Below are 17,431 nucleotides of genomic sequence, written 5' to 3'. Positions count from 1 at the left end.
TAGGATGAAAACAGAATAGAAAGCCATGGCGTGGCGACGAACTCATCCGTCGGTGGCTTCCCGTTCGATCACCATCGTCCACTCTGTAGCTGATGATTTTTTTTGTCTTTATTATTAATACTTATTTCTATTATGCGGCGGAGTAATTGGTGTTTCGAAGGGATGTTTTCTTATTATAAAAACCGGTCATACTGATAAGAAGCGTTTAATATAGGGATGATATACACACTCTACTTTTCAAGTATCGACGCCCGGCACCAGACACAGAGCGCATTTTTTGGGGGGCAGCATGACGGACACAGAGGGCGCGTGGTGAAGAAATTTGGGAGCGAAAATATATGTCTACGTAGGTATATGATAGCCCGCCTTAATGCATTGACTTATTCGGCACTCGAGACCATCGTTCCTCGCACTTACCCGTTCGGCAATTTGATGGGATACCGAGTGTTTTGTGGGACCCACTGAGGATGAGGATGGTGTAGAAATGGGCAGCGAACCGGCATCTCCGGGGTGCGCTTGCGACGACAACGTTGTGCTTTTTAAGCGAGCAGCCCTGACGGCACCATCTTCTACCCACTTTGCGCTCTCTCGGTCACTCTTTCCCCTGCATTTTCTTTGCTCCCTCCCATCTCTTTCTTCGCGTCTCTGCTCCTTTGATCAGCACGAGTGTCAGCCAGAAGTACAGCGCAGCGGAGGGAAAGAGAGAGAGGGAGAGGGGGTGGCACCGCAGAGAAGACGACAGTAACTACCTCGATCGCCTCCTACTCCTCCCCTCGTTCTTTTTTTACCGTCTCCACCAAACTTGTTCGTGTGTCGAAGACACAAGCACAAGGATCAACACACACCAAGAACAATCTCCTCTCTTGCATATCTTTGGTCCATAACCATACGGTTCGTTGGATCTCATCCAAGAACTCGCACCGCGTGACCCACATTTTGTCCATCAAAGCCTTATCCATGTCTGCTCTGTCTCTGCCATTCAGATTTTGGGTTTTTAGCTGCCCTTTTCTCCTTCTTCAAGATTTATATTGCTTGGTTTTATCTCATAAACTTGGATGGTATCGATCGAATTGTGCTTTTCTAGGTTTTCGTTTTACAGATTCGCGATGGCATTGAGAAAAGAATGCTCCTCACTTCTTTTTCTCAAATGTTTGCTCTTTTCTCCTCTCTACTTGATTGATTAAAACCATTGAGTTTTTTTATGTGATTTGTAGTGGATTCTCAAACTCTGTTTTTCTCGTTATGGAGATTAAAACTAGCACGAAAATCAAGCGGCCCAAACCATTCCTTTTGAAGCATCCTTGCTTCAGGCCAGACTAACATCATATGTAGCAAAATCTGTTCAAGCTGTTCTAGCAGCACAATTTCTATTACGGCTTCTCTTCCATGCTTTTTTTTTTTTTCAAGTATCTTTTTCGCATGCATATCTGATCGAAATAAATGCCCAAACAGAGTAATAAATACTTGTCTAATTGACTTTTTCCTCTCCAGTGAACAGTGCCACTGCTCTCGCAGCATTAGGACATTCACAAACTTGATTCCTGCAAAGGTCAGTACTGAGAATCACTGCATGTGTCCTTAACCATCTAACGTTCGCATTTATAGTTTTGATTCCTCTCCACTCTTTTCATTTAGGCTATGGTAAAACGTTGCTTACTTTTCATCTGCTCACTAGATGAACTCCTTTCATGTAACTTTGAGAATTATTAACTAGAGCTTTCATTACCTAGATATCTTGTACCCACTTACAAGATTTAGGTATGGTAGAGATTCAAGCTGAGCCTACTTAACTACACCTCCTCTCACAGTTTCAGGGAGATGGGAACAAAAAATGGGGCATGCACCATAGTAGCTAAAGAGACATGATACAAAGTGAAGGTATTACTGGATGATATACAAAAGTAGCTTTATCATGGGGAGAGCATAGAAAAGGAATATTCCGCAGATAGTAGTGGCAATAAGATATCTCTTCTTCTATTTGTTATTTTTTAATTGAAAATTTCCTCCCTTAATGATGTCTCACAGGTGATCAGCTAAAATTATTAACATGATGCCTTTGTCACCTCTGATGAAGATTGTGAGATTTCAGATATTGAGAGGGGTGAAGAGGAAGACTGATTGTGGATGAATTTTGTGGAAGCTGACTCAAACTAAACATCATATAGGAAATGAACATGTTGCAGAATACAGATCAGTTTGTACGTAACAAAAATCCTCATGCAGAATGGCTTCAACAATGAATGTGAAATGAAAAATTCATCATTTGTGCACTAGGTGACACAAAAGTGATTGCATTACAGGCAGATTACAATTACATTTTATTTCCATTTATGTCAAACCCTATACAACCACTTGATAGAACTCTATTACTTTTTTTTTTGAAGTAAATAAATTTCATTAAATTAGAAAAACATAGTTAGGGGACTCGATGAACAACTCAAATCATCCAGTGTACAAAAAGAGGGGAACCTGTTGGTTCTACCAATAGATGCAAGCTGGTGAGCTTTGCAGTTGAGAGATCTTGGAATAAAGCCAGCAGAGAAGAAAGTAAGTTGGCTCAATAGGAGCTTTACATCAGAGATGATAGCCTGGAGTTTCCAAGGAACTTGCTGGGAGCCATGAATGTAGTTGATGATGGGTTGGGCATCCGATTGGAGAAGAATGTTTTCCCAACCCATGGTTGCAGCATACTTGAGAGCCTCAAGGATTGCAAGCGCCTCTGTCATTGCAGCATTGTGGGCATTGCAAGGTTGGCAACCAACAGCTAGAGTAGTGTTGTCCATGGAGGTGAAGATGAAGCCTATACATGCAGGAAGGTCAGAAGAAACAAAAGAGGCATCACATTGCAAAAAACAATAAAAAACCTTTATCTAGAAGTAGTAAACTGAGGAATTATATTACTAGTCCCCTCAGGTGATGGATATGCTTGATTAGTTTCAGTCATGAGGGCTAGAGCCTTGATAACTAAGGTAGAGGGATTAGCATGACGGTTGTGGAATTTGGAATCATTTCTATTAAGCCAAAGAGTCCAAAAAGAGTGAAATAAGGCTAAGAATCTAATTAGAAGCAGATTTCTCGTAGCCTTCACCTTCCAACAGCCCCAACAGCCAAGAGCCAGCAGACCAAGAATGAAAGTGTTTGAATCTGATTCCTATTTTGGATTGAAGCAAGTTCCAAAAGAAGATGGATGAAGAACATTCAAGAAATATGTGAGCTGGAGAATCCTCATAGAGTTGACACATTGCACAGTGCTCAATCTGGTGGTGTAGGATGTGAGCAAAGAGATTAGAGGTAAGCAATCTTTTCCAACAAAGCTTCCAAAGAAATAGTTTGATCTTTGGAGAAATAGAAAGGTTCCATATCACCTTCTAGCCATGCCATCCCTTATCCGTAGTGTCAAACTTTAGAAATTGATAGGCATCACTACTAGAGAGAGAGCCTTAAGGATTGGGTTGTCATATGACTCAGATCCAAGAATCGTCATGAGGGAGCTTAGCAATATGAATCCTCAGAATTCGGTCAACTAGAGAAGGGTGGAATAGAAGCTCAAGTTTGGTCAGATTCCAGCAATTAGAGTCCAACAGTTCAGAAACAATGCAGAAAGTAGATATCACATCAATGTAAATTAGCGTAGGCCAGTGTCTGATGGGTAGGTTCTCAACTGAAGGGTCTGTCTGAATGTTGGTATTGTTGCCATCAGCTATTAGTTTTTGAAACCCAGTTTTGATCTCTTTGATTAGATGATTGATATTGATCCTGGGTCGAGAGAGATTGGATTTAGGGGAATCAGTCCAGGGGTGGAGGTTTTCATACTTGGCAGTTAGGATGCGAACCCAAAGAAGATTGGAGTTGTTAAGAATGGGGAGTATATGTTTTCAAAGCTAAAATATTGTAGACAAGGTTCTGTTGATAGTTCCTGTTCCTGCCCGCTGGTGGCTGTAAACTACATATGTTGAAATACCTCCTCCTCAAAGGAAAATCTCAAGTGATTCTGTTCTTTCTCTTGATAATATAATTTGGTTTTTTTTTTATCTTCCTTAAATAACTTGCAAACTTTCTGTCATCACAAGTTCATTTTCGAATGCACTTTTCTTTTTAATTTTCATTTTTAACTTGTTAGTTTGAATTCATTTTTCTTGTATTTTACAGATTGAAGCATGAATGAATGGCATAGATTGTAGTCTATTTATTTGGGGATGGATCGGCGAAGTTGGCCTTGGAAAAAGAAGTCATCTGAGAAGGTTATGACTGCAATTGATTCCTCTCATTCAACTTTGTCCAACACTGGTGGAAATCAAGTTGATCAGGTTTGTTCTTGCTTGCACCTATTTGGTGCAAAATTGAAAATAATATCTATATATCATCGATAGTAAACATATTTTGGACATCGTCTATAGATTGACATCAAAGATATGAGTTTGATAAGCAGGTTTCATGCAGGTTGATTGTACTAACATTCAGTGATGTTATATAATTTTCAGATTCATTTTGCAAATTGATCTTTGACTTTGAAAGAACATAAACCATTACTCCTTTAAAGGGTACCTCTTGGAATTCCAACTAATTTCACAACTTTAAGACTGCCGAAAGAATAAGCTGACCTAAGTCCATGTTGGCTAATGACTATGATACTAATTTGTGAAATGCATGGGTCCATGAAATCCAAGGAAAAATGTTTCTAGTTTCATTATTTTGTTGCTTCTTTCAAAAATTGCATATGATGATTTAATTTATGGGAACAAATGATTTGCGAAATATTGAAGCTTTTTGTAAATTGGTTTATATTCCTTTCACTATGCCAAACAGGTTATGAATTGGTTTCCGCTTAAATTCTAATTATCCATACATATATGATGCCCTCATGAGCATTACACACTCTGAATAGTGAATATCATTCTCGAAAATTCAAAAATATACTTGATCTTAAGTTCAACATGATCATTTTCGAAACATCATTTGATACATAGCTTGAGGCGCCTCTCAAACTTCTACTCCTATCAGGCTTTTAATTACTGAAACCTTTTAAACAAAATGCAATAAACTGATATGAAATATAATACTATTATCTAGCACTATCACTACAAGATATTTTTATTTATTTTTAAGCATGATCTTTAATATATATATATATATATATATATATATATTTATATATATATATTGTATGTGTGCATACATACATATACATATACATATACTGATATATGTTTTGGGGCCTTTATAAATTTCCTTTCATGAGATATTCATTACCGTGCTTTATCTGCTTAACTGCAAAGGACATGAAAGATATATGTATATCTTGATACCTTTTTCCATGATATCAAGCTTGTCAGATATAGTACATGAAAGTGCTTATGCTACAGATATCTGAAATAACAACTTTATACTCAAAGCAGTCATTGAGGTCATGAATTAGTACATTATTTGAAGCTTTGGATTGCTAGCAGAGTTCACGAGTTACCTAGCAAATTCAATTGTTATGCAATGACAATAAGATATACTGTCTGTGCTAGCAGATGACATTTATGCGTACTGCCATGTCTACTTTAACATTTTTTTATCTTTATTTGAAGTCGTATGCCAATTATCTAATGGTAAGATTTCATTTTGACTGAACTGCATAATTCTGTAGTTATTATTTCTTATCTTATCTTCCTGCATATAGTGAGATAAGGTATCTGTTAGATTCCCAGTTTACTATTCTCTTGATATGGTTCACATAGTCACTCACTTGAGGCAACTTGCTGTCTTTGCAGGATGGTAACTACACTGTTAATTATGTACAGATTTCTGCAGAATCATATGCACACCTAACTGAATTGGAAAATCAAGTGAACATTTTAAATGAAAAATTGTCTGCAGCACTAATTGAGATGACAGCTAAGGATGATCTGGTCAAGCAACATGCTAAAGTTGCTGAAGAAGCAGTCTCAGGTGTCAACATGTCCTATTACATTATTTTACCTGAATATATTTCATGCTAATATTCTAAAATGTGGTTCATGTGGCTGCACAAGAAGACATTTTGGTTGATTGGCCCTGCGATCTCTTATATAAGACCTACATGGTTTCATTATGTGTTTTTGTTGCATATGCACCCAATAACGCAGTTTTATGCATCTCACATGTTTTTCCTTATTTCTCCTTATTTTATGATCTTGGCCATTCATGTTAGGTTCTTATCATCCATGTAACATTTGATATTAAATTATTCTTCCACACTTCTCTCATCCTATTTGTTATGTTTTTACTTCACACTCCTTATCATCCATGTAACATGCATCTCACATTCATGTTACGTTTTTACTTCTCATCCATTGAACATTGGAATGAATGTAATTCCATCTTATGCATTGCATGGTAAGCTTCTAATTTAGCAAGAATTATCTATATATAAACTTGACCATATACTTCTACTTTGTTGCCTAATTTTTGAAGCTTGCTCCTTATGATACATCCATATGAGATGCATTCATGACCAAAGTTTTTATATGTAGCCACATCCTGTACATTCTCAATGCAGTGACCTGATTCTTGCATAACACAGCAGCATCTTAGAACACTGATGATGAACTCAGTATTTTGCTTAGGAGTTTTGAGAGATGATGACTATAGATCACCTCGTTTTTTGCAAATTTCTAATTTTGAGCGTTGGTGATAATGAGTTATTATTCTTTTCTTAATTATTTTAGGTTGGGAAAAAGCTGAAGCTGAATCATCCGCACTAAAACATCAACTTGAATCTGTCACACTGTTGAAGCTTACAGCTGAAGAACGTGCATCTCATCTTGATAGTGCCCTGAAGGAGTGCATGAAGCAGACAAGGAATGTGAAGGAAGAAAGCGAGCAAAAATTACATGATGTGATCTTTGCCAAAACTAAGCAATGGGAAAAAATCAAAGCAGAACTAGAAGCAAAACTAGATGCTTTCGAGGAGGAACTGCTCAAGGCTTCTGCTGAAAATGCAGCACTTTCAAGATCTATTCAAGAGCGTTCAGATATTCTAATGCAAGTTAGTGATGAGAAGATGCAAGCTGATACTGAAATTGAACTGCTAAAGACCAATATAGACTCATGCAAAAAAGAAATTAATTCACTGAAATATGAGTTACATGTCACTTCTAAGGAGCTTGAAATTCGGAATGAAGAGAAAAATATGAGCACAAAATCTGCTGATGCAGCAAATAAGCAGCACTTGGAGGATGTTAAGAAAATATCAAAGTTGGAGGCAGAATGCCAAAGATTACGTGGTCTTGTTAGGAAAAAGCTGCCTGGGCCTGCTGCACTGGCACAAATGAAACTAGAAGTTGAAAATTTAGGTCGTGACCATAAGGAGACTAGAATGAGGCACTCACCTGCAAAGAATCCTAGTCCACATCACAAATCAACTCCTACTTGTGATTTTGCTTCAGAAAGCATCCACACATTGCAAAAGGAGAACGAATTTCTTACCACACATTTATTAACCATTGAGGAAGAAACAAAGATGTTAAGAGAGGCTCTGTCAAAGCGTAACAGTGAGTTACAGGCTTCAAGAGATATGTGTGCTAAAACAGCAAGCAAGCTTTGTAGTGTTGAAGCACAGATGCTAGCTCTGAACCAACAAAAAGTCTCATCAACACCAAATATTGATGTCTCTTCTGATACCACCTTAACCCAAAACGAAAGCAACCCGTCAAGCCTGACCTCCATGTCTGAAGATGGAATTGATGAGGAAGGAAACTATTCGGTACCTTGGGCTACAACGTTAATGTCAGAGCTCTCACAGTTTCAGAAAGAAAAAGATACTGTGAAGTACAAGAATATAGACAATTCAAATCATTTGGAACTTATGGATGACTTTCTAGAGATGGAAAGATTAGCTTGTTTGTCAACAGAGTCCAATGGAGCAACCACCATATCTGATGGTGTGCTTGATAAGATGAAAACTGAAAATACCAGTGCTACTTTACTAGGTGATGTTCAGAAGGATGATACTAGTGAAGTACAAGTGATGGCATCAGAGAAGCCAGAAATTCTGCCTTGCACCAATCAAAACCATTATGGACTTGTAATAAATAAACATGATCATCTGTTGGTGAAACTTCAGTCAAGAATAGCTTCTATTTTCAAATTGCAGGATCAAGAAGTTGATATTGGTAAAGTTTTGGAAGATATAAGACATATCATGAAGGAAACACAGGAAGAGTTGCCTCAGCACTCAATAAGCTGTGCCATTAAAGGAAATTATTTGACAGATGCTTCTTGTGATGAAAAACCTCATCATGATGACATCAATGAGACCACCGATATTGTTATCTCTATGCATGACAGTGTTTCATCTGCTGATGGTAAGAATGACTTGGGTCAAGAGTTAAACAATGTTATAACTGAGATTCAAGATTTTGTTACATATCTTGGGAAAGAAGCTATTGTTACACAAGATCATCCATTTGATACTCAAGGACTAAGTGAGAAAATCCAGCAGTTCTCTTCCTGTGTTAAGGATGTTCAACATGATGAAAAATGCTTGAATGATGCTATACTCATTTTATCCCATATTCTGTCTGAAGCCAATAAGGTAGGCTTTAGGATGTCATTGGATATGAATAATGAATGGAAAAGTAGTATTTCAGATTGCATAGACAAAGCAACATTACTCGAGAACAGAGTAGCTCAGCATGAACCAAGAAATGAAAATTTCTCAGGGAGGTCTTCTTCATCTCATGTAGAGATTGATAGGCCTATCAGTGATATCAATGAACAAAGAACAACAATGCAGAAATTCTCCTTGAAGGAATTTGAACAGATGAAGCTGGAAAAAAAAAACATGCAAGTGGAACTGTCAACTTGTACCAAATTACTGGAAGAGATGAAACTTCAGCTGGTTGAAACTGAACAGAACATGACAGAGCTTAGATCTCAATTGGCCACTAGTAAAAAATTAAATAGCTTGTCTGAAACACAATTGAAGTGTATGGCTGAGTCTTACAATTTGCTGGAGTCACGTGCGCGGGAATTAGAAACTGAAGTAAATGTCCTACATTCAGAAGTACAGACATTAAGCAACAAGCTTCAGGAAGAGAGGCAGTTTCACGAGGATGATTTGGCCAAATTAAGAGATCTTCAAGAGAAGATTGACAGGTTGGCTAATGATTACATATACTTTGAATTGCTAAATCTTTTAATCCAGATAAATCTGGTTCTGTTGAAGTTGGCTTTTAGTTAGTTGGTGTCATTCATATATTTGGTACATTATCTGATGTGATCTTCTTGTTTTTGTTTTTTGCTAAAATGAAGGTATGATAAATGTTGCATGTGCTCAGATGCTTACACTGGTACCAACAAAAAACAGGTAATGACCAATGCTTGAGTTCATCATGTAGACATTTTGCTGAGCCATGTACATTCCATTTTTCTTCTTGATATTATTTAGTTGGAAGGATGACTTGAACATTTGACCTTATTGAAAACCTCTTAAGGTGGTTCTCATAAGCCACTTATAATGGTCTCTTGGAACACAAAGTTAAAGGTTACAGAAATTTCTACAGTAGTTGTCATAGTTTCAAAAACTCTGCCAAACTATTTTATTGTGCAAACAACTTTGCTAAGCCCAGACTAATGTTTGTGCTATATTGACTCAAGAAATGGCAACTGCATTTAACAAAGGATAGTTCAGGATTTTCAAAAGGCGCTCGGGTGCTTAGGCGAGGCTCGAGCGCCTCGCTGAAATCGAGACATAATGCTTCAATGAAGTGCTACTTGAGTGCTTGCCTAAGCCCAGGCGCCTGGCGCCACGAGCGAGTGCCCGAACCAAATTTGGTTGGGTTCAAACTTTGGTTTGATTGGACTTATAAGTTGGTTTGATCGAACCAACTAACATAGTTATCCTAACACTGGCCAACCCTCTCCCTTGCCCGACCCAGTAAAAGAAAACAAAGGTGAAATAAAACCCTACATCCTGTCACGGACAAACTTCTAAACAAGGTGTTTGATGTAATGCATATGTATGTCCGTGTCTTTTGGCATGTTCATGCCCTGTACAGAATGTAAAGGGGCGGCCGAAGGCTTAATAATCCCATTTTAGTTGGGTTGGTGGCCACTTTAGGCTTGTAAATAAAAGTTGTGTCATGTGGACACGTGCGAGAGCTTTTCGGTCTGTAATGGACCATTTTACCCTTTGTTGTGCCACTGTTCAGAGCTTGTAAAGTCTGTTTGTAATTTGTATTGTCTATGAAGTGTTTTTCGGAGATGTTTGCTTGTGGATCCCGATTGAGGCGTTCTCTTTAACCCGTTCTCTCTTTTGTTGGTCCTAAGGGATAATGGGAGGCTTCGGGGAGGCTGACCTTTGCGGACGGACACGCAAGGGTGCCGCACGACTTAGGCAAATCCAGCTAAGTCCGTGTCATATGGTATCAAAGCGAGACAAGCACTTATAGAAACACTTGACATGCAAACGTGGGGGACCTAGCGGGGCTGCGTTGAGGGCAGTCAGCACACGCGCGACCGTTTGAGGGAAAACGGGCATGGAGATGTAGGGAAAAGAGTCGCTCAGAGGAGCGGGCATCTGAGATTGGCATTCAGAGGAATGGCCAACCCTTCGCGCAAGAGGCACCACGAGAACAGGCAAGCTTGGAAGAATTTGGAGCGCATAAAGGTTAGGATGGCTGAGTTTGAGCTACGGCTCAACGTTGACAACTATACTTGATGGTGCTCTAGGCAAGCGAGGCGCTTGGCAAGAATGAGACCATGCAAGGTGGAATGAGTTGCTTAACGACCAAAAGAGTTATGCAAAGCTCACAGAGGTGAGGGGAATTGCTAACTCGAAGAATTTGGTACTCATGCATGGGCTTGTATGCAGACGACGGAATGTTCGTGGCCATCCCAAGGCGACCGAAACTCGGCGCCATGGAGCATTGAAACTTTCTCTTCGGCATGTGAAGGATACGTCCGTCGGAGGCTAAAGTGTGCAACGAGTTCAGCATGTTGCTAGGCCTTGAGGGGTGCAGCGGGGGCTGTATTGACATGGAGTCGTAATCTAGCAAGTGCGTTTGCAAGAGGCAGAACAGTGCACAGTTTGTTCAGCAGATCGGAGTAGTCCAAGGGGATGGTGGTCTCCGAAACGAAGAGAGATATTGCTCCAACGGGATAGTTATCTAGGAGGGATAAGTCCCGGCTCTCCAGAGGGAGAATCATGTGAGACGGACCTCACATGTTGAGGAGGAGTACCTCAACAAACAACAACTCCACGAAGCTCGATGGACTGAGCAAGCGGCGAGGAGTTGTCGCATGATCTCGCTCGAGAGAATACATTGGTGGATGCATTGCGAGATCAAGTGGGGGAGCGACCTAAAGCAACTTAAATGAAGGCACACTTGGAGTCGATGTGGAGATCGGACTCAAGGGAGGGCTGACCCGTGGAATGGTGGGCACGAGGGCCACCATCGACTCAATGCAAAAACGAGGAGCGGAGCAACTTGGGTGTAACTTGGCGAAGTACCCAAGCCGCATGAAGGGAGCCAGCATAGAAGTTGGAACATGGAGCAGAGACACAGTGCTTTCCTTAGACAGAGGTCAAGGACATGAACTCTTGCAGAGGCAATAGTAGGATCATGTTGTTCCATGGGTCCTTCATTCTGACGGAGCGGACTCATCTTGCATGGTGCCAAAGACGAAGGGAGCTTCGGGGCACATGCACCTTATCTCGGAGAAGCATTTGATGGAGGAACTAAGGCGACTCAATTTGCGGAGGCGAAGTTGGGTTCAGAAGGCCTTAGCACGGGGCAAGAGGACGCAGAGGCGGGTACTCTTGAAGAATATGCCACAGTGTTGCCATTCGAGTTGCTATGAAGGAAGCGGTGCGCAGCGGAGATTGTGCTGATAGGGGCAGAGGCCCAGGATCCAGACAATGGTGCACAAATTACAGTGAAGTCGGTGGACTTCGGGAGCTACTAGGCGACGGACTGTCCTAGAGCGGTGCTTCATCTAGGTGTGACCCAAGAGTGGGTGGATGAAGGTTGATTGCCAAAGGAGCGAACGAAATCGAAGGTGGAGGAGACACTGCGATGTATTGGCAGAGGCCACACATGGAGGGTTCACAATTCGAGTTTATTCCACAAGGATCAGAATGCAATGGAGATGTCACCAGGAGGCGACATGGTGCAGCGGATCGTGGTGGAACAGTTCGTGGCAATGCGACACACACGACATGGTCTTGACCCGTGAGGGACTAGATCATATGGAGGTATGATCGGGAGCTACTGGGAGCTCCACTTCGGTGAACAACACGACGGCAAGAAGGGCTATGGATTCAAGGAGTGAAGGCCATGGTACCGCAGAGGCGGGTCTTCCGTGCGTGCATCGAATTTTGCTTCGGATGAAAGCCTTGGTCATCAGCATATGGGGGCTGGGTTCCACTAAGGGAAAAGTTCGAATGCAAGTACCAGTGAGTTCCATGGGAGGAACTTGATCATGTAGAGGTATGATCGAAGCAGCTGGAGAGTTAGACTACTCCAGAGCTCACATTCGCTTAAGGGAGCCCGACAAGTCAGAGGACAAGGTCGAGTAAGCGAACGTTGCTACCAAGGAAGCTAAGGAGAACAGAATCGGTGCAAACCCTACAACGTGATGGCAGAGGCCATGCATGGGAGTTGCAATCTGTCTTTCCATCGACCAAACAGACTGCTTGGAGAACACAGAGGTGTTAAAGCAGGGGGTCAAAAGGGGCGAGGAAGCGACGACGAGTCCAGAGGGACTTAGCTACCCAAAATCAAGCATCAGTCAGAATGGAGGTGGACTCAGAGGAGTGCCACGGAGACATTTCTACTGATTGTGAAGAAAAGGGATTCAGAGACGAGGCGACGGATAGTAGGGCCATGGGCATGGCAGCGCCATGGTACCGCAGAGGCGGGACTTCCGTGATCCTTTGCTCCCTTGCTCTCACGGAGGGAGAGCGCTTGGTCGTGAAAGGGGCCGAGGAGGTGGAGCATGCAGAGGCAATCTCCAAGTACCGAGACAAGGCTGAAGGGCAGAGGCCAAGAAACTTCGTAAGACCGGTGTCAACAAGTTTCTCATCAAGATAGCCGTAAGTGAAGGACTTCGGGTCATGCAAGAGTGCACGACCAAGGAACGAAGCAGGCAGTACGCGGTGCTGTACCTTTGCTACTCAGTGGAGTAGGCGGCAGGGTTGATGGAGAAGACGGTACAATCCCAGATGCAACCTCATCTATCAGAGAATTACTCCAAGTTGGGGTGAAAACTTCCTGCATTCCAGAAGTTCAATGGCATTGAGAAGGTGAATCACAGTAGCTAACTCAACGCAAGGAGTGCAAACACTTCAAGTACTTCAGAAGTGTGAGCAAAGAGCAGGCGAAGGCCAGTAACCAGCTCGATGCATGAAGTACAACCTCGAGGAGGCGGGCGAAGTCAAGTAACCTTTGCCTTCTCAACTCTTAAGAGAATGGGCGAAACCGAGTACCCCAGTTCTCTTATTTATCCAGCAGAGGAGCTCTGCACAAGTTCAAAGACCCTTCGAGGATAATGGAAGACAATAGTTGTCAAATCCTCACCAACGGTGATCAGTACTACTGAGAGTAGATTGTCCGCTTCATTTCCCAACGAAATGCCAATCGAAAGCGGAAGTGATGCGAACCTACTTGGATGTGACAACTAACTGGAAGAAGAGTCAATGAGCAGATTTTGTGGAGGAAGGACCCAAAACTTCAGAAGTTTGCGAGGCGATGCTCGTTAAAGCTCCAACAAGCATCCACCCAGTTCAAGCAGCATGTGGAAATTTTGAGAGACTGGCGCAGTAAGGATGGTCTTTTCCTTCATTTGGTGGATCCGTAGGAATCAACGAGGATCAACACAACTTAGCCAACCCCACACCAGAGTTAGAGTCATTGGCGAGTTGAAGCAGCATGGCGGATCAAACGTTCGACTACTCAAAAACAGCAGCGGAGAGCAGCTGGGAGCCAGGAGGCGCATTGCAGCTGGAGCGGAAGATTGAAGACTCAGCAAAGGCGAAGAGTTGCAGTGTTCACAAAGGCTTCGACGAGGACGTCGAAGGACTAAGTGGGGGAGAATGTCACGGACAAACTTCTAAACAAGGTGTTTGATGTAATGCTTATGTATGTCCGTGTCTTTTGGCATGTTCATGCCCTGTACAGAATGTAAAGGGGCAGCCGAAGGCTTAATAGTCCCATTTTAGTTGGGTTGGTGGTCACTTTAGGTTTGTAAATAAAAGTTGTGTCATGTGGACACGTGCGAGAGCTTTTCAGTCTGTAATGGATCATTTTACCCTTTGTTGTGCCACTGTTCAGAGCTTGTAAAGTCTGTTTGTAATTTGCATTGTCTATGAAGTGTTTTTCGGAGATGTTTGCTTGTGGATCCCGATTGAGGCGTTCTCTTTAACTCGTTCTCTCTTTTGTTGGTCCTAAGGGACAATGGGAGGCTTCGGGGAGGCTGACCTTTGCGGACGGACACGCAAGGGTGCCGCACGACTTAGGCAAATCCAGCTAAGTCCGTGTCAATCCGTTGCCTTTGTTCGCTCTACTCGCTATCATCGACAGCCTCATCCAACTCATTTGCTGTTGCAGCTCGGTTGTGGTTGCTACAACACACCCGTCTCTATAGCTCGTTTGCCACTACATCTTGTCTAAACCCTAACGTTCGTTATAACTCTGTTTGTCGTTGCTGACAACCTCTTCCATCACCTTCATTTGCCACCTTTGCACTTTCCGTCCAACGCTGCAGCTCTGTCCACCGTCGTCAATAATGTCATCTACTATCTTCATCCTCTACTGTAGCTTTGTTCGTTCGTAGCTACAGTTTCGTTCATCGTCCTCTTCTTCCCCCACCTTCCTGTTAATTAAACTGTGAATAGACAAGCAAAAACTTGTTTGGAGCAGTTTAAATATATTTATTATATCTACAACACCATCAGCAATATGCACTTTGATTTATACGTAAAACTCTCCTAGCTTTTACTTGATGATGTCTTAGAGCGGCAAAACATGCTTGATTAATAAGATGCTTTTGGAGCAGTTTAATTCTAACATAGGTCTCCATAAACATATTTAGCATATTTCTATTTAGCTATACATTATTTTAATTATAATATTCGGGGGCTCCTTACTTTGCTTGGGTAGGTGTCTAGGCGAGCGCCTAACGCCTCGGGTGTTTTGGGACCTTGCGTCTAATATTTTTAAAAACGTTAGGATAGCCCTATGCCCATATTGGTCTGCACCGTCACCCAGCAAATGGGAGCAAGGTGGTTGTCTGTAAGGAATGGTGTAACCATCCATCAGCAATTCAGTACTAGGAACAGCCTTTACCAGCTTGTTTACATTGTATCAAGCATACTGCTGGACCAATTGGCATTCCAAGTGTCTTTAGTCGAGACACTTTCAATCCGGTTTTTTATCACATGTGGAGGGGTCCCTCGAGGCTTCTTGTCAACTAATCATAGGCCAACACATGATAGGCATTTAATGCCCACCTCAGTGGCAACTCCAAGAAATTATCATGCTATTTTAGTCAACCATTAATGATGGTAGATTTTGGCTATCATTGGGTCAACCTTATAGCATTTAAGAGTTTTCACCTGGATGTCTCTATAGATGGCTAGTGACTAACACCATCATTATTCCTCATTGACTCTCGCATTTACTCGCCTATATTCAGGGGTTGATCACACCTTGACTTAGCCATCGGAGGAAGACCTTCCCAGGCCCATTTCTGGCTTCTCTTAAGTTGCTTTACAAGATGGAACCCTGAGCTCTAGGTTGTTTTTAAAGTAGCCTAACACCCACATTGTGCTTGCTAATTGCAAGGAAAAAGAACCAGATTAGATCTAACATCCCATTACAGCTAACGACCAAAGCAAGCATCCTCACTTGTTCATGGGCTTGCTGTGGTCTACCAGTGTCACTTGATATGGATCAGTATTGGGATGTTGTTATTAAAATTATAACCTTGATCTTGGTCTACTCGAGATTAACCCCTTGTAGCAATCTATATCGTGTAAGGTTTTCAAGATGAAGTTGTAATGTTTGTGATACTTGACCCATTGTCTTCAGTTAAGCAACAATGTCAGTTATGATGATAATGTGTTTGACTCTGTAATATCAATTTTAATTGGAATTATGTGATATTATTTTCACAATCCATTATTTTGACCTAGATGATAGGCATGCATCATAAATTACTGATTTTATGGCTTCCAAAGGTTCTATTGCAATTCTATCTGTCGTTTAGTTGTTCTTAAGTTTATGAATATGGAACACTTAAAACTCATGAAAGGACTGAAATTTGCATGAACCAAGTCATATATACACTCAGATGATGTGTAGCTTCTAGTTGAACTTTTAAATCATCAATATGTCCTATAATAGGAGAAAGAGATAGAAGCTGCAGCTGAAAAGCTTGCAGAGTGTCAAGAGACCATACTTATGCTCGGAAGGCAATTGCAAGCATTGCGCCCACTGGCAGAACGATCGGATTCTTCCCTAAAGAATAGAAATCTCATGACTGATGACCATTTTGAAGGTAAACCTGGCCCTAGTGGATTTAACATTCGAGCCATGCATAAATCAAGGCACTCCATGTCAGAGGTGGAAAGTTCTGCTGCTTTTATAACACCAACACATGGAGGTGAGTCTCCCTTGGATAGATTCGTCTCCCAGGTTTGCCCATCTGACATAGAAGCAGGTCATCTTACAAGATCGCCTGTCAACTCAAAGCACCGAAAGCATAGGTATTCTCAGTCATCCTCTTCTACTTCCTTTCCTAATGTTTCGCCCAATAAGCATGGGCGTGGTTTTGGCAGGTTGTTCTACAGAGGAAGAAGTGATCAGTAGCTTATGCTTGTAGAGATCTTTTCAAACGGATAGATTGAGTTCACTCTAGTTAATGCTGGACAGCAGATTGCAGCTTTGAGCCTGAAGTAGATGATGCTTGCTTCTGATGGCAAATGACTCCTTTACTGGCACTGCAAAACATCATTATCCATAAGGTTTGCTTGACTTGCAGCTTGCACGGAGGAGCAGCATCCACGTCCTCGATGAAGATAAGTAATTATCATGGCATTTCGTGCGTTTTCTTTAAATTTCTGTACAAATTAATCGTGAAATTGTTGTTCCTTTTGAGGCACAAACAAGCTCTGCAAACATCTGTGCTTTTTTATGTACAGTTAATTGGCTTAAAAGATGCAATCAATTTCTATAACTTATGTCGTGAACCAGAAGTCTTAGAATTTGAAGGGATCTATGCTTTACATGCTTACCTTGTATTATATTGTTATCAAAATTGTTCTTATGCATGTCTGTCAGCAATCGCCTTATTGTCGCTGTAATTTCTTCATGCGATGTTCTCTTCCAGAGCAGAGTTGACCCTTCACTTAGATACAAGTCTCCAATAGTGAAGATGCTGAGCTGCATAAGAGGGCAGAGGA

At 41.5% G+C, this 17,431-nt stretch overlaps 1 protein-coding gene across 4 annotated transcripts; it reads left to right on the top strand.

The window, feature by feature from the left end:
• The first annotated feature begins 536 nt into the window (after positions 1-536).
• On the top strand, positions 537-17,224 carry LOC103982712 (filament-like plant protein 4). 4 transcript variants are annotated; one of them, XM_065178544.1, is made up of 9 exons: positions 555-741; positions 1,492-1,549; positions 1,809-1,878; positions 4,150-4,307; positions 5,757-5,934; positions 6,693-9,123; positions 9,280-9,334; positions 16,374-16,735; positions 16,808-17,224. In XM_065178544.1, the coding sequence occupies exons 4-9, from the start codon at positions 4,197-4,199 to the stop codon at positions 16,836-16,838; spliced, it is 3,168 nt and encodes a 1,055-aa protein (XP_065034616.1). In that variant the 5' UTR covers positions 555-741; positions 1,492-1,549; positions 1,809-1,878; positions 4,150-4,196; the 3' UTR covers positions 16,839-17,224. The 4 variants fall into 4 exon arrangements, with proteins under 4 accessions (XP_009397979.2, XP_065034616.1, XP_065034617.1 ...); XM_065178545.1 differs by lacking the exon at positions 555-741 and adding an exon at positions 819-1,149; XM_009399704.3 differs by lacking the exon at positions 1,809-1,878 and having other exon boundaries at positions 537-741.
• The last annotated feature ends 207 nt before the right edge of the window (positions 17,225-17,431 follow it).

This window comes from Musa acuminata, chromosome BXJ1-4 (assembly GCF_036884655.1).
Source record: "Musa acuminata AAA Group cultivar baxijiao chromosome BXJ1-4, Cavendish_Baxijiao_AAA, whole genome shotgun sequence".
In the NCBI taxonomy this organism is placed as follows: Eukaryota; Viridiplantae; Streptophyta; class Magnoliopsida; order Zingiberales; family Musaceae; genus Musa; species Musa acuminata.
Note: the sequence above shows the minus strand (reverse complement) of the source record. Positions and strands in the feature narration are given on the sequence as shown.

Coding starts and splice junctions, on each gene's coding strand:
- LOC103982712 (XM_009399704.3), top strand. CDS start 4,197: ATGGATCGGCGAAGTTGGCCTTGGAAAAAGAAGTCATCTGAGAAGGTT. Junction 4,308..5,756: donor GTGGAAATCAAGTTGATCAG/GTTTGTTCTTGC, acceptor CTGTCTTTGCAG/GATGGTAACTACACTGTTAA. Junction 9,124..9,279: donor CTTCAAGAGAAGATTGACAG/GTTGGCTAATGA, acceptor GCTAAAATGAAG/GTATGATAAATGTTGCATGT.